Source organism: Trematomus bernacchii, unplaced genomic scaffold (genome assembly GCF_902827165.1).
Source record: "Trematomus bernacchii unplaced genomic scaffold, fTreBer1.1, whole genome shotgun sequence".
Lineage (NCBI taxonomy): Eukaryota > Metazoa > Chordata > Actinopteri > Perciformes > Nototheniidae > Trematomus > Trematomus bernacchii.
Genome location: NW_022987803.1, coordinates 7,122,599 through 7,145,380, shown reverse-complemented (window position 1 = coordinate 7,145,380; position 22,782 = coordinate 7,122,599). Strand labels below are relative to the sequence as shown.

General features: G+C 42.4%; 1 protein-coding gene across 5 annotated transcripts in view; it reads left to right on the top strand.

Moving 5' to 3' along the window:
- LOC117498575 (kinesin-like protein KIF13B) overlaps positions 1-20,607 on the top strand; it is a 45,910-nt gene extending 25,303 nt beyond the window's left edge. Inside the window, exons 24-42 of one of the 5 annotated variants that reach the window (XM_034150761.1) lie at positions 1,745-1,918; positions 4,212-4,369; positions 4,701-4,833; positions 4,935-5,081; positions 5,194-5,223; positions 5,335-5,434; positions 6,074-6,200; positions 6,717-6,772; positions 6,859-6,977; positions 7,091-7,267; positions 7,391-7,483; positions 9,070-9,222; positions 9,585-9,662; positions 9,911-9,967; positions 11,370-11,463; positions 11,709-11,827; positions 15,832-15,897; positions 17,121-18,816; positions 19,375-20,607. In XM_034150761.1, coding sequence (XP_034006652.1) covers positions 1,745-1,918; positions 4,212-4,369; positions 4,701-4,833; positions 4,935-5,081; positions 5,194-5,223; positions 5,335-5,434; positions 6,074-6,200; positions 6,717-6,772; positions 6,859-6,977; positions 7,091-7,267; positions 7,391-7,483; positions 9,070-9,222; positions 9,585-9,662; positions 9,911-9,967; positions 11,370-11,463; positions 11,709-11,827; positions 15,832-15,897; positions 17,121-18,816; positions 19,375-19,625 — 3,828 coding nt within the window. In that variant the 3' untranslated portion in view covers positions 19,626-20,607. Of the gene's footprint in view, positions 1-1,744; positions 1,919-4,211; positions 4,370-4,700; positions 4,834-4,934; positions 5,082-5,193; positions 5,224-5,334; positions 5,435-6,073; positions 6,201-6,716; positions 6,773-6,858; positions 6,978-7,090; positions 7,268-7,390; positions 7,484-9,069; positions 9,223-9,584; positions 9,663-9,910; positions 9,968-11,369; positions 11,464-11,708; positions 11,828-15,831; positions 15,898-17,120; positions 18,817-19,374 lie in introns of those variants that run through there. The other 4 variants (XM_034150762.1, XM_034150763.1, XM_034150764.1 and 1 more) reach the window with 4 other exon arrangements.
- The last annotated feature ends 2,175 nt before the right edge of the window (positions 20,608-22,782 follow it).

Sequence of the window (22,782 nt, the reverse complement as noted above, 5' to 3'; positions counted from 1 at the left end):
ACAAATTCCTACATATTAACCAAATCAAAACATATGTTGTGACTTGAGGAGAGAGCCAGACTTAAATGTAACATACCAACATGTTTCAAATGCAACCAAGAAATACATAAGAATGTTTTTTTGCTGTGCCACAGCAGCCTCAGCCGCAGAAGTGACCTTGTGTTCTGTTATGTATGTGGCAATGCGGTCTGGAAGAACATTTTGTTCTAAAATCATTAGTTCACACAAGTTGTCAAAAGAAGTGATGTCAAGAGCAGTTAACCAACGCTTAAAATGAACAGACAAATCCCTCGCCATCTCCACATACGTTTGACCTTGTTTTTGCTCAACGGACCTAAAGCGCTGTCGATAGGCCTCTGGCACCAGTTCATGTGCTCTAAGCACCGCCCATTTGATTTTAACATAGCTAGAGCTATCTTCCAGACATAAGGAGGAATATGTGGACTGTGCTCTTCCTGTGAGAACACACTGAAGCATCAGAGCGCAGTCTGCATCAGGCCACTCTCTAGCCTTAGCTACACGTTCAAAAAAAAACGTGTCAGGATCACTTTCATTAAAGTGAGGCAACAAGCGCAAGTTATTGACATTGAAACGATGAGGAGACCTGGGCACGGTCCACCCTGCCCCTCACCGGACAACACGCCATCTCTGAGCCTAGACAGACGATATCCCTCCATCTCCAGCTTTGCTTTCTCAGATTCTTGTCAAATTCGCTCCACTTCAATTTCCTTTTTAATTTCCAACTCATACTTTATTCTCTCGTGTACATTTCTTTCTGCTGCTCAAAAGAAAGTGCACTAGCCTGAAAAAGAGGCTTTGACAAAACCTCCCCTTTCTCTGCAGGACACACTCCTATCTCAATGAATGTGGATATTATAGAGTCTTTGATGTTCTCTTTCACCCTTTTATCCCCGACAATAGACACAGAGAAATGCTCAGCGATCACGAGCAACTGATCTTTTGAAAAAATGCCAAGAGACTCCTGAGATGGAGCTTTAATGAATGCCTCTATGTCAGCCATATTATTTTACAATGACAACTCACAGGAACACAGCACCGGACCTTTAAGCTGAACAAAACCGGACAGACCCCACAGCGTTTATTATGCGCACAAAGTGGAACAATAGTAACTTTTGATTGGAGTAACTATTCACCATCCCTCTGACTAATCTCCCCCCTAGTCTTCATGCAGTTACTTGTGGTGGGTATTTACGCTCTGGAGACCGCTGGCACAGCAAAGCGACTAGCAGGCTAGCAACACTGCTGAAAACCCGGCCATGCTCCCAAGCCGAAGCTTCACCCACTTTCGCCGCAACACTACACACACCCCGCTCAACGATCCCAAGGGAACCGCCAATAAAACCTACAAGGGAAAAACTCTGCACCGCCCCACATACAACGCACCAACACACTCACACGTGTCAGCGAGAGAAAAACAGCTGATATAGGCTAAGAACAACTGGCAAACACTCTCCTCAAATATAATGCAAAACAAATCAAAGCCTCGCAAAGTAATTGAATCAGTCCCAAACAACGATCTGATGGCCTTTACACAAGCGGTTTAATGAGCCGAAACAAAGAAACCGGCCGCACTGCATGCGCTCCCAACAAACTTTACACACACGCACCAACTCCTAACACGACTCACACATGTGGCAGGCTACCATCATAGTTCTTAAACTATCTTTGTTGTTCATCATTATCTGTGTATGTGATTGGATTTTCCTCCTCTCCTCTCTCTCAGGTGAAAATCCTCCAGGCCAACGGTCTGCCTCGCCACCTGTCCAACTTTGTCTTCTGTCAGTATCACTTCTGGGGCCAGCAGGAGTCGGTGTTCATCGCTCCAGAGATGCAGCCGTCCAGCTCGCCTGCAGAGTCCAGAGACCCTCAGTGCACGGTGGTCTTCGACAGCGCCAGGGTAACAATTCCACTGCTTCCAAGTTTTTACGGTACACAGGGTTCAAAACATTCTTCACAATTAGGTTTTATTCGTTACTCCATCTTAACATAAATACAGCAAAGTCAATGTACAGTTTTCATTTCTAGCTTCCTGGTACGTTGTAGAGTATTCTAAATGTTCATCACTAAAACAATGCACTATTTGAGCATTGCAGCTAAAGTATGTAGTGCATAAAAATAGGTATGGAGTTGAATAATATATATGAGCTGCAGTACCTAGCTACTATCTTCTGCCATCAGGGGCGGCGGGAAATATTTTTGTCGCATCCTGGTAAAATAAAAATATAATGTTTGTGTCTTTGACATTAGCGCTGCTATGCAGCCACCTGTGCCCTGTTCTACGAGGCCAGTTCAACAGACCCTGGATATGTTTGAGTTATCTTAACTAACCCTAACAAACAAGATCTCGCTAAGCGGTCCTACGACGCTGGTTATCAACTCGGTAAATCAAGCCAGGGGTTGCGGTCGGATAATCCAAAAACCAGCTCCTAACGTCTAACCCTATCTTCTATTCCTTGACCTCTGAGTGAAACGTCACGGGGTTAAGGGATAGTGGATATATTCAAAAGTACTTAGGAGAAGAGACTGCAGTACTTTAGAGAATCCGACTGCACTTTCACTATCTGACGTGTTTATGATACACCAGCGGAGGTCATAAATGTGCGCCTGCTGCTGTGGGGAAACTATGGAAACTACAGTTTTCTATACAGCGGACTACAACATGGATGTTTAATAAGAACGAGGGACTACTGCAGAGTTCCCGTTAGCCGGTAATTACCGGACTATGACCGGTAAAATATGCTGAAGACCGGCAAATCTAAATCTCTCCGGTCAAAATGTCCGGTCAAAATTATTTCCCCTTAGCGCAATACCGCATCAGTTGCGCCACTTATGTGACAGACAAGAATAGTATGTGACAGACAAGAAGAGTCAATTCTAATGTCTAACACTTATTGTGGAGAAAGAGATGTCCTGTATGGTTTGATTGTGCGTTGATCTGTTGGTAATGCCTCGGGGTTCCGGTGGGCATGTAAACAAATGCATAATGCTGCGCTATACTTTGCGGCCTCACCCGGTTGCATAGCGACGCTTATTGTTTAGGTGTCTTTTAATAAGCAGGTAGTCATGTCATTAGCTAGAACTAGCTGGATCTGATCGATATGGAGATAAACGCGAGTGAAGTCTAATCTGACGGGATAGAGAGATCAGCTGCTGCTGACGAGTCGACACGCAGCTCTGCATGATCCCCTGCAGCGGTGAGCGGAGCAAAACACACACTTCAGGTTAGAATATCACACGTAGCTATTTTAATTACCTCTCAAACTACCTAAACTAGTTATAGATGTTTTTAGTTTTACTGTCGGGTCACTCATTACTGGATCCGCGAGCTGCATGATACTGGCGTGTTGTCAGGAGAGGGGGAGAGCGCTCCGTTTATTATTCCCGTGTTTTTGTAAGTTACTGTACACTTTTGAATAATGTAGTTAATCTACTATAATTAGTTTGTTTAATATCGAATCATATCAATTTGTTTTAAAGGTCAATAAATAACAAAGAAGACCTTTGACCGGCACTTTTCTACTTTTGTCCGGAAGATTTCAACTTTAACGGACATGTTGACCGGCAAATAAATATTCTAACGGGAACTCTGGACTACTGTAAACTCATCTAGAGACTCTGCACCGTGCTCTGATGCTGTTGCTTTATGCTTTATGAACGGGGACACGATATTGATATTATATGATCGATGATGTGATTGATGATGTGATATGAATGATAAGTGCGACACGTCGGCGTCTTCTCTGCATACGGCAGTTTAAACTGTATTTCCTTTATCCTGTAATATGACTTGATAGATTTAAACTCCGCAAACTGAGCTCTGATTGGTCAGCAGGCGGTGCTTTCACTGAGTTGATCTCTTTTCTATAGATGCCGGAGGCGGGCAGCGTCAGGTAAAAAAAGTTATTTAGCCTTCCCAAACCTGAGCCTCACGCGCCGCCTTTGTCTGCCATGTCTTTGACAGAAGAGCATTGTGAGAATGTAACACTCATATCAACAGTTGGATTTGAAAAGAGACACAATCTACTCCATTCAACACCATTTCAGAAACAAACAACGATAACAAAATAAGTGAATTCAACACTAACATTTAACACCAACAATGAAATGATAAAAAAACAAAAGAGAGGTTATTGTTAATATAAGAACATGTACATTGGAATGAAAGATGTCTTGTTTTTCTCCCTCTGTAGGAGTTTTCGGTGTCAGTGTCGGAGGACTTTGTGGAGTTCTTGGCTGATGGGGCGGTGGCCATCGAGGTGTACGGACACAAGCAGGCCAACCACCGCAGGAACCTGGCTCTGTGGGACCTGGGAGTGATTCAAGCCAAAACCAGAACCCTCAGAGAGAGGTGACGACACACAAACACAACCCTGCAGTCCTGGAAATGATTCAAAAACACACAAAAGTTCAGCTTAGAACTTCAGATGCTCCAAATACATAAATCAACACCCCACTTGTGAATTTTGAAGCTAATAATGAGTGGAAAATATGATAAATAAACATTCAAAATACAAACCCTTCCATGTGGCTCCTACATTAGTCTCATATTATCTCACAGTGTATTAGTAATGACATGCTTTACCCTCTAATGGCAGAATGGCCACAAAAGCACCAATGTGTACTGTCATACCTTTTAAAGTGAATTCAGCTAAGCTTTGATCTGTGTCCGTGCTCTGCAGGTGGAGCGAGGCGACCCGCCACCTGGAGCTGTGGGTGCAGCTGATGGAGCTGAACGACGCCGGACAGTTCACCCCTGTGGAGGTTCTCCCCGCTAAAGACGTCCACACAGGGGGGGTCTTCCAGCTCAGACAGGTATCCTGGAATTGGTCTTTGTGGTTTTGTACATTTTACACACAGTATTAAATGTATATATGTGACAATAACTATCCTATCATGTGAATCTGTTCCTACAGGGCCAGTCTCGTCGGGTCCAGGTGGAGGTGCGTCCAGTACCAGAATCTGGCACCATGCCCCTCATCGCTGCCTCCATCGTCTCCGTGTCCATCGGAGACGTCAAGATCCGACAGACCCGGGTCTCCAGAGGCAGCGAATCACATTGGGTGAGGAGGAATCATCAGTATTAGTTCAAAATATGTAAAAGAAGGGATTTTATGGAATTATTATGACTTTGCTCTTCAGTTTTCATGATTGACTTGTGTCTGTATTCTTCAGGGTGGGGATGAAGAGATGGACAGCTACCAGGTATGTAAATCAGTTCTGACGTAGATGCATGATGGTTTGCTTATAATGGAATAAAATGCGGTGTAATCAGCTGATGTCAAAATGCACCTCTGCCTGTGTGTGTGTGTGTAGGAGGCAGATCTGGAGAGGTTGAGGGAACAGTGGCTGGTGACGCTCACTCAGAGACAGGAGTATCTGGACCAGCAGCTGCAGAAGATAGTTTCCAAACCAGGTACAGCTGTGAAACACATACACAGTCCAAACAAATTGAAAAGGAAAACTGTCAGGACCTTCAGGAACTCTATGGAAGCCCTGAGAGACAAGTGAGGGGAGATCTGGTGATCTATTTAACACATCTGATCTGATTTTGGTTGTTGTAATACTAATTTTGGCCACAAGAGGTGCACTACTATTTTAAGAAGTAGCATGACTGCTATTAGACCCAGCTATAGAAATGATCATCACAAAATCAACACATTTATCACCGTATTATAGTTTGTATTGTAGGTTAAAAAGTGTGTGTGTGTGTGTGTGTGTGTGTGTGTGTGTGTGTGTGTGTGTGTGTGTGTGTGTGTGTGTGTGTGTGTGTGTGTGTGTGTGTGTGTGTGTGTGTGTGTGTGTGGTGTGTGTGTGTGGTGTGTGTGTGTGTGTGTGTGTGTGTGTGTGTGTGTGGTGTGTGTGTGTGTGTGTGTGTGTGTGTGTGTGTGTGTGTGTGTGTGTGTGTGTGTGTGTGTGTGTGTGTGTGTGTGTGTGTGTGTGTGTGTGTGTGTGTGTGTGTGTGTGTGTGTGTGTGTGTGTGTGTGTGTGTGTGTGTGTGTGTGTGTGTGTGTGTGTGTGTGTGTGTGTGTGTGTGTGTGTGTGTGTGTTGTAGATAAGTCGGAGGATGATGTTGAGAGGGAGTCTCAGCTGCTGGAGTGTCGTCTGACGCTCACCGAGGAACGCAACGCTGTCCTGGTGCCGTCGGCCGGCAGCGGCATCCCCGGAGCGCCGGTGGAGAGGTGAGTCTGAAGGGAAATCAATAGTTTATTTGATCTATTAATGAAAGGCTTGATTTAAAACCAATGCTTCCTATTCACCCTTCACAAAAACAAAATGAGTTGTTGGAAATGAACCAGCTCCTATTATAACACAATAATCATAATATATGTATGTCATAATATAACACTAGCAAAGTGGCCAATCTGTGGAATTATGAACTTTTCATTTGGATTTTTAAGTACATTTTCATAATAAAACGTATGTAATCATTCTTTAGTCAAATGTAAGCAGGTACACTTTACTTCCATACACTGAATTGCTCTTGACAACTTTGTGAATCCCCAATATAACTGCTGAAATGACAGCTTATAATAACCACCAAAATCACTACAGTTTTCTACTCACTAGATCCATTTGATTACAAAACAGCTGTCCTTAAGCAAATACCACTCAATTAGGTATAAGTAGAGATCGCTGTGAGCCCGTCTGTATCTTAGTTGTTGAGTCATTATGCTGACTGTGCTGTTCCTCCACAGGGTTCCTGTTTCTGGGATGGAAACACACATTCCTGTCCTGTTCCTGGATCTCAGCGGTATGTCCTTCCTCTCTGTCTTATCTGCTCATGATTTAGCCAAATCCTCTGAAGTCTTAATAACTGGCTTTCGTCTTCCCCTGCAGCTGATGATTTCCAGTCTAGTCTCTCTGCTCCGTTGGCCGGGGGGCTGGATGCCCTCCTCTGTGGGGAGGAGGAGGACGACTTCTTTGACCTCCATATTGTTAAACACTTTGATCCAGAGGTAAGGAGATGGGTTTTCAACACTGTTTCTACAAATCCCAAATGTGCCACCTAGATAGTACATGTAGGGACTATTTTAGCCATTCACTGTCCCCTGCTCTGTGATGTCATCAGGCGAAGGTGGAGGCCTCCTGGGACTCGACGGTGCACGAGTGTCCCCAGCTGAGCCGCGTGGCGCCGGCCGATCAGAGGGTGTACCTGACGGTCAGCACGGTGGTGCAGCTCAGCCACCCCGCCCACATGCAGCTGGTGCTCAGGAAACGCATCTGTGTCAACGTCACCGGAAGACAGGTGGGTGGCCCCGAGGCATGATGGGTAGAAGCAGTCAGACACAATGACATTTCCTTCTCAAAGAATCACTTGATCGCTAAAACAAATCATTCAGGGACATGTGTTTTGGTGTTTGTGTGGCAGGGTTTCGCTCAGAGTCTGATGAAGAGGATGTCTCAGCGCAGCACCATCCCCGGCTGTGGAGTCACGTTTGAAATAGTTTCTAACATCCCAGGGGTAAGTACTGGATCAATGTGTGTTGATGCTCTTTTTTTGTCCAGAAATTAGCCTCGAGTAGGCTGTGCTTACTGTGCATCTATCGGTTTTTTAAAGTGTATTCTGCATAGGACATGCAAATGATCAGACAGGTTGGATGTTGTGTTACAATATGTTTCAATAACATCATTCATGAATGTGGGCCTTTATCTTCTCTTTTTACACAGCATTATTCAATACTTAATGCTGGTTGGCTACGTTCTGTGGTCTTTGCAGATTGAACAGGAACACATTTTAAGGGACGCTAAATATTTCAGGATGGTATAAATAAATGAAACCCTGGTATGGTGAGGCTTTAGAGCAGGGGCAAGTAAGTTTGGCCTTGGGCCAATTTTTTTCTGAGCCACTAGATGGCGGGCCAGAACATAATCAAAGGCCAGAGCCTCTGGCTAGACCTGCCCAAAGGGAGGCTCGTCCTTTCTAGCCCCATTTCAGTCCCATGTTAAAAGCCAGGGCTATTATCTATATTAACAGACTTATCTTTTAAATTGCTTCTCGTTTTGCGCCGTCCCGTTCAAATGAAATCGCCGTCAATCACTTTTCCATGCTCGCACCAGGGCCGGAGGGGAGGGGTTACAAGGCTCACGTCTTGTGCTGCATTCACTTGCACTCGGACATTAGGGATTTTCTCTCATAAATGTCCGATGAGCCAAAACTTTTCTTTCAAAACAAAGCTGCCAACTGGGGTGGCAGCTGGGGTGGCAGCATATGCACCGCCACCCCTCGCCCTCCATGATCAAGCGGCTTCTCTGATGTTGTTGTCAATGTTTTGATATCCTAAGTAAACATTACGTTTGAATGATTTAGTGAGCTGGTGTTATTTTTTTCAAACCACACACCGCATGTTGGCTATTTCAGCACCACGCGCTGTCCAGCTACTTATTGATCCACTATCAGTGTCAGTGCACCCCGCTGCCAGATTGTGCCTGTGCTGTGTGTCATTCACTCTCAACATGGATAAAAGTACAATAGGCATTATTCAGGTGTAGGTAGATTCTCTATTCGGACATTATAGCCTATATGTGTGACTGTCGGTCCAATATTGTAAAAAATATTATTATTCTCAAAATAATTTTCCTGGCCAAATATTATTGCTGGCGGGCCGCCAATGGCCCGGGCCGCCTGTTGCCAACCCATGCTTTAGAAGGATAGTTTAGATATTTTGAAGTGGGACTATATGAGGTCCAGTAGATGGCTGTTGGAACGCCCCCAGTTTTCCCGAAGTAGACAAGAGCCAGGAAGCTAACACAGAAGCTAACATGGAAGCTAACATGAATGCTAACGCAGGAGTTGCAGGTATACAGCTGCCTCGATTAGTTTGTTTGTGTTAATGTATGTAAGTTGGGAAAAAATATAGCATTATTTAAAGTCCTATTGATGGTTTTTCAGACCCCTGTCGTTTTACTTTCCGCCAAACTTGGGGCGTTATGACCTTCACCTACTGTACACTCTTTAAACTGACTACTGATAAATACCTCCTACAAAACCACTCAAACTTTCCCCTTAACCACACTGAATAGTACCCTGAGTGTACCCTCTCCCCACAGGACATCCATGGTCCGGAGGACAGGGAGATGTTGGCCCGGCTGGCTGCCAGCACCGAGGACGACCAATCAGCTGACAGTGAGGCGGCCATAGAGAAGTACCTGCGCAGCGTCCTGGCTGTGGAGAACGTCCTGACTCTGGACAGACTCAGACAGGTAGGAAATACACTTCATGCTAATTTGTCGTTGTATTTTGACATATATCTCCAAACATCAAATCCACAGTAAATCACCTGGTATTTGGCATCATTTACATCACCCAGAACACCTTAATGTCGGACCAGTTGAACTATGTTGCTGTGATTGATGTTTCTCTGAAGCGTCGGCACATTACATTTCCATTTCCTTTTTTGCTCTTTATGTTATTTTGGAAGATGTCATTAGTTGAAGCAGTTTTCTTTCCGCCCTGCCGAAATGGAAACAAATAGATCAAATTAATTTAGATGCATATAAAGCATCCAAAAGCTCAGGCATAGTGTTTTTAACAAACACATGTTCTTGTTTTTGTGTGTGTGTAGGAGGTGGCTGTAAAGGAACAGCTGGCAGTCCGAGGGAAAGCTCCCAGACGCTGCCTGAGCTCTCCAAACATCCACCGAGTAAGAGACTTCAGGTTTTCTTCTTTATTGACCCAACTAACATTTGACTATCCTCTAAGATTTCTCTGTAGTTTTGTATTCTAACATCACTTACATGAACTCACAGCTTTTTTTAGTACTGCTAACATAGAGTTAATTATTGTAGGCTTCTTTGTATTCTGGGCTTCTGGTTTTGTTTCTTCATGTTCCCTGGTGTTAACCTGTCTAACCAACGCTCACCACCGCCCTGGCTCTAACCCTTTAACCAGCTGTCAGCCAGCAGTCTGGATCTCTACTCCTCCACTCATAGGCTCAATGACTTTAAGGTGAGAGGCCTACATCCTGTCTACTAATCTTCTCATTTCTATCAGTGTATGTATCATGTCTCAGGTGCTTGCCCCACGGGAACGCATACGGCAAAACGCATAGGATTAATGCAATCGCAATCGCAAAAAAGCTTCCGTCCACACGCAATATACACCGGATAGTGTCTGTTCACACAAGACAGCTCTGTTTAGCTCCAACCGCTGGAAAAAGCTGCAGTACATATGCCGAGCCTAACTTCCTCCACAAAAAGCAGCGAAGAAGAATGGTTGTCATGGCTGCCCTTCTGTTTATTCTCCGTGGTGGGGGCCGAGGGAACCGGGCAGAGTTTTTCGCCGGTCAGCGTGTGTTAAAGTTTAAATCTTCCGGACAAAATTATAAAAGTGCCGGTCAAAGGTCTTCTTTGTTATTTATTAAGCTTTAAAACAAATGAATAACGACTCTATATAATAATAAAATACACAGAGCCTGTCTCTTTTTCCTCTCTTCTGACAGCGTCAGTGTCTGTCTCATGCAGCAGCTGATCCAGTAATGATGACTCGACAGTAAAAATAAACATATTTATAACTAGTTTAGGTAGTTTGAGAGGTAATTAAAATAGCTAAGGGTGATGATCTGACTTGAAGTGTGTGTTTTGCTCCCGCTGCATCACATCCGGAGGAGCTGCGTGTCTCCGTCCTGTCAGATTAGACTTCACTCTCGTTTATGTCCATATCGAGAGAAAGATAAATAATCTGAATTCAGTGTGCAGTGTACTTTTGCGGGGGTGAGCAGCAGAGGTGAGGCGGGGCTATTGCGTCGTCATTATCAGAAAATGATCGTATAGAGGCGATCACACGGAGCCGTTGGACCCCCCAGAGCGCTCCGTTCCCAGATCTATCCACCTTTGGACCCGTTATCGTTTGCGGGGTCCGTTTCTATCGTTTAGTTACGGCCTCGTGTGGCAAAAAGGGCTATACGCAAGAGAAATATGCGGATACAACCCGTTTTCGTCCTCGTGGGGCACCAGCCTCTGTCTTCCACTTCGGTTTTTCTTTTTTTTCTTTCTTATTTACAAGAAATTCTAGTCAAATTAGTTAGCTAATAATAATGGAATAATTGTTGTCACAGCTTGCTAAAAGTAATGGATAAATAATAATAATAATAATTTCAATTTTTATAGCGCCTTTCACAAAACCCAAGGACGCTTTACAATGGGAAACAAAACAAAACAAAATAATAATAATCATACAGATACACAAAATATTAGAATTGTTAGGTAAGAAGATAAAGCTAGATCTAATGGATGAATGGTGGAAATAAATGCTGTGTATTATTATTGCATTCCCTTTTGGTCTCAAATGGAGGTCACAGTTGTCTGAGATGCTCTTTAAGCCTCATGTGTGTCCTCCTCTGGGTCTGCAGGGCTGGGAGAGCCACCAGGACCTCTCCTATGTCCCGCCTCCATCCAGACGCACTCTGCCCAGCTCCATATCCCAGACCCTGAACCCAGACACAGGTACTGATAACACCTTTATCTCCTAATGGATTCCTTCTGTGCCTTTGAATCATCTTTCTCTTTTTTGATGTCATCAGCTCTGTTTTTACTTTAGCCGGTGGGCAACTGTATCTGTGTTTCTGCTGTGAATCTCTTTTTGGCACTCCGTGTCTCTCCTCTTTGCCTCAAAAAGCATCATCTGTTCCTGCTGTTTTCCGCCCTTGTTTTCTCAATTTCTGCACCTGCAACCTTTTCCTCTTCATCAGTGCATCCAGGCTTCGCTGAGTCTTATCTCTCTCCAGTGAAGGCTGTTCCCAAGCTGCTGAAGTCCCTGCTTCCTGGTGGGAGAGCAGCTGGTAAAGAGCAGACGGCTGTCCATCAGCAGGTACACTCCTTCACATTCAAACCTGTGTATTCTGCTCGCTGTCTTATCTGGGATTTGAATTGTATATGCATCAATGCAGCCTGAATCTAAATGTCCTCTTTACCCATCAGCAGCTAGTCCTATTTCTTCTGTTGCCATGGAAACAGAGCTTATATAGATGGAAACACATAATGAACAGATAAAGTGTCTTAAGTGCTCAGTTGTTTTCAGAAATTGGAAATGTGATAAACCAAACAAATCTTTTTGTGGTGTTCTTATATGCAGCCAATTGAACAGTTGAAACAAAAAACATGTTGGCATCATCAGTTCTTACAAAATAACATTATCAGTTGTTTGACTTTGAATATTTTTGAAAGAATCTTAAAGATAAGATATACTTTATTAATCCCAAATTGGGAAATGTTTTTGTTGCGGCAGCATGTAAAACTAAGTATTGCACTTAATAGAAATACATTAAAAAAGAGTCGGAAATAAACAATTATACAATATAAACATCTCAAAATGGAAAACCGAAGAGTGGAAATATAAAAGTTGACCATGAATATAAAAATATGACTATCTGACAAATAAAACACAATTGAAAGGCATATTAAATTAGATATAAATGTAAAATGGACATTGAAGTTATAAGTCCAGTTAACAAAAGAGAAACTATGGAGCAGTGAGTTCTCGGCCAATCAGAGGTGAGTTATCATACAGAGTTATTACTGTTGGCTGGAAAGACTTCCTGTATCTGTCCGTGTGACAGTCATAGACTGTAAATAAGAAGTTGACTTAACCCATTCGTTTGTTAGTTTTAAGCCTCGATGTTGGCACTGTGGCACTGTGGCCTCCACCATCTTGTTTTTAGAACCAAAATGGACATGACAGTGGGATCTTGGTATAACAGAACAGCGAATAACACTTTTTGGCAACAAAAATGTGCTTTCATGTACTTAAAACACATTATAATTAAGGGTTAAAGTTCCAAGACAAAAACATGGTCAAGACCAAAGACTTGTTAGCAACCTGTTCATCACAAGTTAGAAAAGGGCTTTAAAAGGCTTGAAACTAGCAAATGAGACCCTCAACTTTTTAGGTAAATATTTACCTACAGTAGGTAAGTGAGAAATTGGGTCATTTTCTCATAGACGTCTATACAATCTGACTTTTTTGCAACCAGTCTGCCCCTGCTGGACATTTGACAGAATACAGGCACTTCTCATTAGGTTCACTTTTCAGACCCTCTAGTCTATACTGTAGGTTGCTGCATGGAAGAGCTATATCACTTCCTGCTTTTAATTTGCAAAATAAAGACAACCTTATACCCATTGTTTGGTTAAAATAAGATTGTAAAACATATTTTTTTGATATGACTGATCTATTGATTATCTGTTTTGATCTTTAAGTTACATTATTATTTACGAGTTTTAGGAAACTGGTAACAAATGGAACAGTCCACATAAAGAAAGAAACCATCTGAAAATGCTAGTTTGAAGTAATATCATTATTATTATTACAATAATTAAATACAATTATTTTCACTAACAGCATTAAACATTGATGTGTTTTGACTCTTTTACAGAAAAACACAGTTGAAATGTTCCATTAACCTAAACTAATCCAGGCTTTGATTTAGGAATAATCCTATCTGTCATTCTGATTCCTGACACACACACACATCACTGCAGCCCCCCGGGGGGTTACAACTGAAAGCATCATCACATACGCTACAAACGATGTTGATTGATGTGCTGTTTAATGTTTGTGATCAGAGCAGACGCTTCACAAACAGCCCCTACCGAGACAACAGCAGCATAGTGTGTGTAGAGGAGGGTTAATTAGGAGCAGGTGAACCCCCCCCCCCCTTCACCACCTCTGCATTCACTGATCTCCAATCATGTGCCATCGAGACCCGGGAGTCTGCAGCTTTTCATCGCAGCCGAACACTACAGCCTCTGATTGGACTGATTAGCACCGTGAGCGGAGGAGGGGGGGCTCATCACGGAGATCATGTGCCGTGGTGGGGATGGAAACCTCCGGGGCTTGTTGGTGCAGCGTTTGAGGCCATCGCTCTAATTACTGCTCCACTCCGACATGCCTGCCACAGATGTTTAGAAAGCTCAACACAGAAACAAAAGCCTGGAGTTATGCAAATATTAGCAGGCTGTGTGTTGAGGTGTGTGTCAATTGGAAGAGTGGTTGATTGTAACTGTGGCTGAAAAACAATCACTAAAGTGGATATATAAGGAATAGTAATGTGACTTGCCCTCGAGAACTTGAGACTTGGGGTGTTTCTCAATCGCGAGTAAAGCTGCTCCAGAGCCACTATTTCAAGCATACTACGTCATCGAGTGCCGCCGAAGTACTGTTCCAATCTCCAGCATACTTGGAAATCTACCGAGCCCGGCGTACTCCGTTTGGAGAAATATCGAGGCTGCACATGAGTAGACTTCGCGGTCTTAAAATCCCCACAATGCTTTGCGCACGGACCAATTTCCCCAAATCTGTGGCGGAAGATGTAAGGCGGGGCCTCTCATATGACGCACACCTGCACACTTGCTAGCCTGTTCCACTCTTCGTTTTCCGAATGCCAGGAAGTATTCTTGACTCGCTTCTGAAGCAAGATGCTCGGCAGACAGGTGCTACCAAGCAAGCGTACTCGAGATTGAGAAACACCCTTGCTTTAAGAAGACTTGAAAACTGACTTGGACACGCCCCCAAAAGACTCTAAATCGTGTTATCAGCCAATAGATGTTCTCCTTCTCCCTGATATCATGGATCTGGGTGGCTTGTTGTTGATGCCTTTACAGTTCCCAGGCAAATCCCAGCCTGTGGGAGTCTCCTTCTCCTGTGCACTACACGAACAAGTGTTGGGGTCAACTGTCCCTTTACTTCAAATCTGACTGATACACAAGTGTCAAGTGCGTCTTCATGTCATGACCCTTTTTAATCTTTTGAATATAAACACAATGTGACGTCTATTTAACAATGACTATGCAAGAGGCAGCCTTTGTTGTGCACCTGATGTGTTGTTGCCTTGCAGGTGTTCTGTCCTGATCCAGAGAGGGATAGGATAGCTGTGTTTGACATGCTCTCTGATGGTAGACATGTTGTCCATGTAGGTGGTCCTCATCAAAGTACAATAGACCCAAATCAAACCTCTTCAATTTTGATTATGAGAGTTGGAAAAATGAGTCTGATATTAGAGAGGCATGAGAGTCAAACAATCATCTGGATTCATATCCTCTGACTGGTTCCGTTGAGCACACAGTGGAACAATTGTCTTGATTTATTAACAATCCTTCATTATTAAAAAATGTATAAACCTCTTCAAAAACTGGAGAAAATTGTAAAAAGCAAACAGACAAAATATTTTAAACAAAATGGAATCAAGTTAAAGATGTTACTAGAATACTGAATAGGGATAAATGATTGTGGGAGCAATTATAATTAAGCTGCTATTATCCTGATTGTTTTACCAGTTTATCATGATTGTCTGTCTGAGTCATCTGATGAACAAATATTTACTTTAAGCCTCATATCAACATCTTGACTGTCGATCACAACAATACATTCAATATGAATGTTCTATTCTGATCATTTGTCATATAAACACACATGTGCAGTCTTATATTGTCACAGATGGTTAAGTGGCCTAGTTAGTTCTCTGTGAGGTGTCCAGAGAAGGCAGTACAGCACCATGTTCAGCCTACAGATCTGTCCTCTCTTTACAATCACAGATTAGTTTTTCCCCCACAGGCTCTGCTTCTGTCTCCATGCTGAAGCTTTGTAATTCCCTCGCAGCAGCTAATCACCACTTGATGCACACTGTATAATAATGAACAGGTTTGGCTTGTATTCATATCTAATCTCCAGGCGGAAGCGGACTCAAATGACACCGACTTGCTCATGATTACATCTTGAAGTCTGCTTGACAAGCTTTCTGCACTGATTTACAGATTTAACATTGCTTAATTTAAAATGACATTCACTGAACATCTTCTATTCCCTTCCTGACGCAGAGTTTGCCTCGCATCATGGTGCAGTCAGCCAGTGTTGAAGAGGGCATGAGCAAACACCAGCAGCCGGTAAGTTCTACAACCCCAGATGGTGTTATATCTGTATGTACATTAGATGCAGGGTGAGGCAATAGCAATCAATGTTCCTTTTCAAATACTTGTATGTGCTTTCTATGACCCTATTACACGGGTGTCCGAATTTGTTTCACTTAGGGTCACATACAGAAAAACATACTAAGGTCTGGGCCACTATCTAGAGGTGAGGTATATTGCCTCATGAGTGAAGTTATAAGTTAGCTAAATCAATCAAATGTAGGTAAAGCAAACAGCGTACATCACAGCTCTCAATTAATAGGGTTTCATTTATTTTGTTACATAAACTGTGGCAGCAAATTCCTTAAAACAGACGCCTCAGATTGCTATAAGGGGAAATACAAATATATATATTTCGAGCTTGATATATAAATAAGTTATTGGGCTTTTTTTATCAACTAAGATTTGTTAGCACATTTTTTCCACTTAAATTGACGGAATTTATTTGAAAAGTGGGCTTATTAACACATGAATGCTACTGGGTAATAAATGTTTACATACATATTTAAGAAGTACAATACAATACAATACAAGCACAAGTTTCATGTGTGGGCCATGTTCCATACTTTTGGGGTGATGCGGGCCAATTCAAAATGGAACACGGGCCGCATTTGGACCCCGGACCATCGTTTGGACACCCCTGCCCTATTGAAATGAAAATATAAAAAGCTGTTGGACAATTAATTTTCAAACCAGTACTTTGTTTGTATTGCATTTTAATTTTTAAGATTGAAACAACACTTGAATATTATCCACTATACAGGATACTTTGAAAAATAACAGCTTCTCTGTTTTCATTTGAATACGGTCATAGAATACAAGTTGTTAAAATGACAATTTGGATTACTGCCTTTTTATGTTTACTCAAAGAACACAATTATGTGGAACATTTGTGGAAGATTTACAGTTCTATTTTCAAGGTTAAATGATGTTTTTAAAAGTCCCCTATGGGCCTCCATAGAAACACTTTTCTCAACCATATTCCTCTGCATCGATCTGTTTCAACAATGGATCCTACAGAAACAACACCAACCTGGCTGTTTTTAAGATTTAACATTTACAATGAATATTATACGGCTACATTATTTATTTATTGCATTCTAATTATTATGTCTTTAGGATTTCAATAAATTCTACATTGTGTTTGTGGGATTTAATCGATGGGAAGTTGATTTTATTAAACTCATGGTTTCCCTTAGGTTCCCATTGAGGCAATCATTCCTGACCTCCAAACAGAGAGCCCCAGATCCAAGCCCCTCCCACCGCCAATCATCCCGGAGACAGAAGACTCCCTCCCCAGCCCGACCAGCGAATCATCGAGCGGGTACATTTCAACAAGCATGTCTACAGCAATGCTAGATGTCTACACCCTGAGCTGGGACCTGCCTCCCTCTGACGTCATGGAGGAGCTGCCAGATGAAGAGGATGAAGACGATGGAGTGACACATTACAACCCTTACCCTGAGACAATCTTTCGTGAGGATCAATCAGAGCCTCAGGAGTCATTTCTGGTGTTGGCCCATGAGGCAGCTGAAGAGAGGCCTGACTCTCCACCGTCCAAACCAGACGTTACTCTGTCAGATTCAAACCTGAGTCAACAAGAACCAAATGAGTCTCCATCGGTCCAGGAGCAAAATGAGTCTGATTCAGTTGTAGAATCACACTTATTACAAGAGTCAACAGTTAACAATGTTGCATCAGAACAATTAGACCATTTTGAGCCACTTGAAGATTCAATGCTAGTAGAAGAGAATGAAACAAAACAGACAGAAATTCCACAAACGGAAGACCCAAAACCAGAAGCTCCTTCAACAGAAGAACTCCAGTTAGCTGCCACCGACGAGACAGAAGCTGAACTGTCACTCCACCATGAAACACAACCATCTGCACCAGAAGGTCAGTCTGAAACAATTGTCCAAGACCAAACAACCTGCGACACTTCTGAAGATCCAACACCAAAACTGGTCCCAGCTGTGTCAGAAGTCCTGGTTCCAGTTCCTGCCTCATCAGAAGATTTGGTTCTTCTTGCTTCATCCCAAGAACTGTCACCCCACCATGAAACACAACAATCTGCACAAAAGAGTCCGTCTGAACCAGCCGTCCAAGACCAAACGACCTGCAACAGTGTCCAAGATCCAACCAAAATCCTGGTCCCAGCTGTGTCAGAAGTCCTGGTTCCAGTTCCTGCCTCATCAGGAGATTCGGTTCTTCTTGCATCCTCCCAAGAACTGTCACCCCAGCATGAAACACAACAATCTGCACAAAAGAGTCCGTCTGAACCAGCCGTCCAAGACCAAACGACCTGCGACAGTGTCCAAGATCCAATCGAATACCTGGTCCCAGCTGTTCCAGAAGTCCTGGTTTCAGCTCCTGCCTTATCAGAAGATTTGTTTTCCGCCTCATCCCAAGAACAAGCCACCACTGAGGCCTCAAACCTAAAACACAGCTCCGTCCCGACTTCATCCTCAACCACAGATGACGTCCAAGAGGAAGAACCTGTCGATGCGTCCAATAAAACTTCCTCAGCAGATTCTCTGTCCAGCGTTCAGCCTTCCAAACCTGACACCGCAGTTGCAAACCCCTTCAAGATCAAGAAAGTGAAATCTTCAGACCTCAAGTCCTTTCAGCGTATTGTGGGAGAGGAGGAGGATCAGCTTGGGCAGATGGACCGGGCCAACAGTCTCGGAGCAGGACTAAACCTCTCTGTGCCCATGGAAACCCTGGAAATCATCTCAGACTCCGAGGAAGGAGATGCAACGGCAGTTCTTCCTGACTGGTTGAAAGAAGGGGAGTTTGTGACCGTGGGGAACAATAAGAACGGCACCGTGCGCTACCTTGGACCCACAGATTTCGCAGTGGGAACCTGGGTGGGAGTGGAACTGGAGGTACCGGCAGGTGAGTAGAACAGCACCCAACTTGTTTCTTTCTGGATCATTGTAAATGACCTTATTGAAATCTATACATGTATTATACTTACGCTGTGTTTCCACTGCCTGGTATTGCTCAGATTGAGTCGACCACATTTCGTAGCAGGTCTGATTCTCTATTTCGTTATCCACTGCGTATAGTGGAAAGGATCAGCTGACTATGCTAAAGTGTATGCTCGCACTTTGCTTTGCGTAGTTTGCCGGCGGCCATGTTTTTAGTCTCCATTAGGTGAATACAAAAATAATAAGGCCGATATTGACGGTATATTGGCTATTTAAAAATGTCGGTTTTCTAGGTGTGCTAGGGACCTCTTGATCAAATTGCAGAATTGAACTCTCCATTATCTTGTCAGAACTTTTGGAGTCTCAACCAAGGTGATACAAATAAAGTAACGGTTACTAATGACAACTTTTGCCATTGGAAAGCCAAAACGAAATCGGTAGAGCCGTTCCATAACATGAAGTTGAAATGTAGCCACGATCACCACTTAGAATCCCCAACAAGCCTTTTTCTCTCTTTCTCCAGGAAAAAATGACGGTTCAGTGGGCGGCAAACACTACTTCCACTGTAACCCTGGTTACGGCGTGCTGGTTAGGCCGCACAGGGTCAGCCGGGGTGCCAGCAAGCGCCGCCGCCAACAGCAGAAGCGCCGCAGTGCCAACCTGTCCGGATCCAGCCCAAACCTGGCAGCCCTCACCGCGTTGGCTAAAGGCGAAGGGGGGGTGGCATCAGCCGGCCGCAGCAGGGGAGAGAACCGCAAGTCGTGGAACACTTAGGAGGTTCTAAACCTGCCAAACGGCTTGATGCTGGACCCCCACATGCAGCAGATGGTTGTTTAAGTGTAGGCATGTGACCCCTCATCAGATTTGAATGGTTCATCTATTGAAAGACTATCCTAGCCAATGGACTTGTTTTATGGTTTAATGGATATATTTTATCAGACAATTTGAATGTGTTTAGGTATGTAGATTCCAGTAACAACCTTTTCTATGCAATTATAATAATTTGTAATCATGGCTGTCTCACCTGAATGGATTAATTTGAGTCCCAGCTCAGAATCAGCAGTTTTCCATTCCATATGTTTTGCCACATGCCTGGCATTGCAAATATGGTTAAATGTATCCAAAGTTCACTGGATTACTGTAAGACTCCAGGTAACACTACTTCTTCATGTGCTCACATTTCTACTGTTCAAGACTCATTATGCAGCTGCATGTTTGGATGGACTTCAAAGTGTTGCACATGGTTTTATACCTATTGGTTTTTCTTTTTTTAATTCTTGTGCCTTGAAATATTACGACTACTATGATGCCTATGTGCCTTAGTGTTAAATCACCAGTGCCGATTGGTTGGAAACTGTCAAACCAGAGCTTATTACAGCTCTTGAATGTGTATTTCTACTGTTTTAGAACAAAGAATACTTGCACTCCCTTTTAAACAATTCTACTGAAAATGTGCAACAATTTTAATCCTTTTTTTCTCTAAGTGTGTCGATCGAATGAAAGTGGCTTCATTTTGAACGGAGATGTGTGCCAGTTTTTTGGGATTTATTTTAGACTAGTACGTTTTTAATTACAATGTGTGTATGGGAATACTTGAGGGATTTTGTTGAACGCAGAGTATTAATTGTTTTGGGTAAGTACAATATGTTATATTATGCCTGAAAGATTATTTATTTAAAAATGAAGACATACAATTGATGCTAAAAGCGAAATCGACTTTTATATTGTTGAATAAACTGAATTGTGCCCTTATCAACCAATGTGTGACGAACCTATTGTACCTAATCAGATAGCAACACAGAAAGTCTCATTGATATAGCTTTATTCTCTTGTACATTATATATATATCATACTAAAATAAACACAAGTTAAAAAAATGAACAAAGAAACTGTACAAAAAAATGTATATATACTACATCTTAATTACAGAACAGTCTACTGTCCAAAAAAGGCACTAAATTCTGAAATGGGCAATACAGTAATTCTGAACATAACTAGATTTGAGCTTGATACAACAGCATTCAGTCCTCTTAGCAGAGCTCTACTGGGATGAGGTGGGTGGTGTTTCACTGGGAACACAGAGGGACATGTAGACGTGTTGACCCCGGCACGAGGAGACCCTTTCAAAGTAAAAGCACTACCACCGGAGAACACAGGACATTAGGTTGGAGAAAGCCCCTTTCAGATTTCAGTATGTAATTAAAGATTCATCTGCTTCCATTTTTCTCGTGGAAAAGCACAAAATCTTCCTAAGCACCTGAGGGTTCTTTCTTCCGTCCCATAAACATTTCTGTCAGGCTTCAACGCTCACATAAAATACTGCTGGATTACAACTTGTACTCGCTAATTAGGCCATGGCATCTTTCAAACACTAAGGCATCTCATTGAAAAGTGTCTTATAGTGAGAGAATAATCTCTAAATGCACTATGTAGTCTTTTCCTCCCACACACAACTTATTTCAGACACTCAATATTATTCATATGGAGAGAGTGTCACACCAAACTCCATAGAGAAAAAGGTTAATTAAAGAGTCCAGATACAGTACCAGCTTACCTACTATCTGCAGGCTTTACCATTCGGGTGTTTGTATGACTTTCTGCAGCTAATCTCGCATGCTACTGCAGCCATCAGCCTCATATTTTGTGCTAATTTATGACTACATATATTCAAGGACTTAACCATCTTTGAGAACTGTACTTTATGGGCCATCATTGACTCCTCTTAGAGGTTTGCAATCGATCAACAACTGCTTCAGTTTAGAATATTGATCTAGGAATTAGGGACAGTTCTTGTCCAGAGTTTCAAGTTAAGACAATTGTGGTTTGTATTCAATCTAGCAATAAATGACAGCAGTGGTCGAGCATAGACACACCCAGCATACTGTACTTTGTGCACTTTTCTAGTCAAAATCTAGTTTTTGGTAGTGATTCCAAATATTTGGAACACATTTTGCTGAATCGCATAACAAACAGTTTTGTTTTATTTCATGGGGAAAAAAAGGGAAGCAATATCTATCCGCATGTAAGCCTGTCCTTTTGATTTTTCAAACAACCGTTTCACCGTTTGAGTATCACTTAGATCTACAGGACATATTTATTTGTAGTGCGTTGTGTACAAACCTATATTGTACTGCCCATTTAGCGTTTAAGCAATCCCAATCGCCTGCGACAACATGGTCATGTCTCAATGATAACGCTCTATGTGAAATGGTGAGGGCAACGCAATTTAGTTATAGGAAGCAAATTTCATAAACGTTTTGGATAACCTAAAACATACATTTGAAATGTATTTATTTCTCTAATTAATTTGTATTAATCACACTTTGCCAGAGAAAGATTAAAACACTACATTTCCTAATGGAGTTTGGTGTGGCGTTGATTTCAAGTGAAAACAGCACAAACTGTGATTTAGTACAAGGTGTGGAGCAGCTGTAAAGAAATGTTTTTCACAACAGCCCCATATTAATGTATCGGACATTTGACATTGTAAAAGGAAGGCTCATGGAAGGGAAGGTTACATTTTAACTTTCATTAACGGCGATTCTTTTTTTAAATAAGGTGCATCGTTTTTCATCTTTCAGAAAATAGCTTACTAGCTCAGACACAAACAGGGAGACTGTTGTTCAGTCAAATAAGGGATGATACAAAATAAAACATTTAAATGATTATGGAAAACATTATTCAGGAGAAATTAAAATGCATGATGAGCTTAACAATATCAGCATGTTTCAATTTAAAACACATGTCATTCTTTTTTGTACATTACCATAAAAAATGAGTATAAATACATATTGTTTTGTCTTTCAACCCTTTCTTTTTGAAACACAGTTCCTAGTACCAAGTCACTGTAATCGCTGCTTCGTAGCCTACATAGAGAAGCGATAATTTAAATAGAGCTTTACTAGACTACAGCCTAGGGCTGGGAGATATT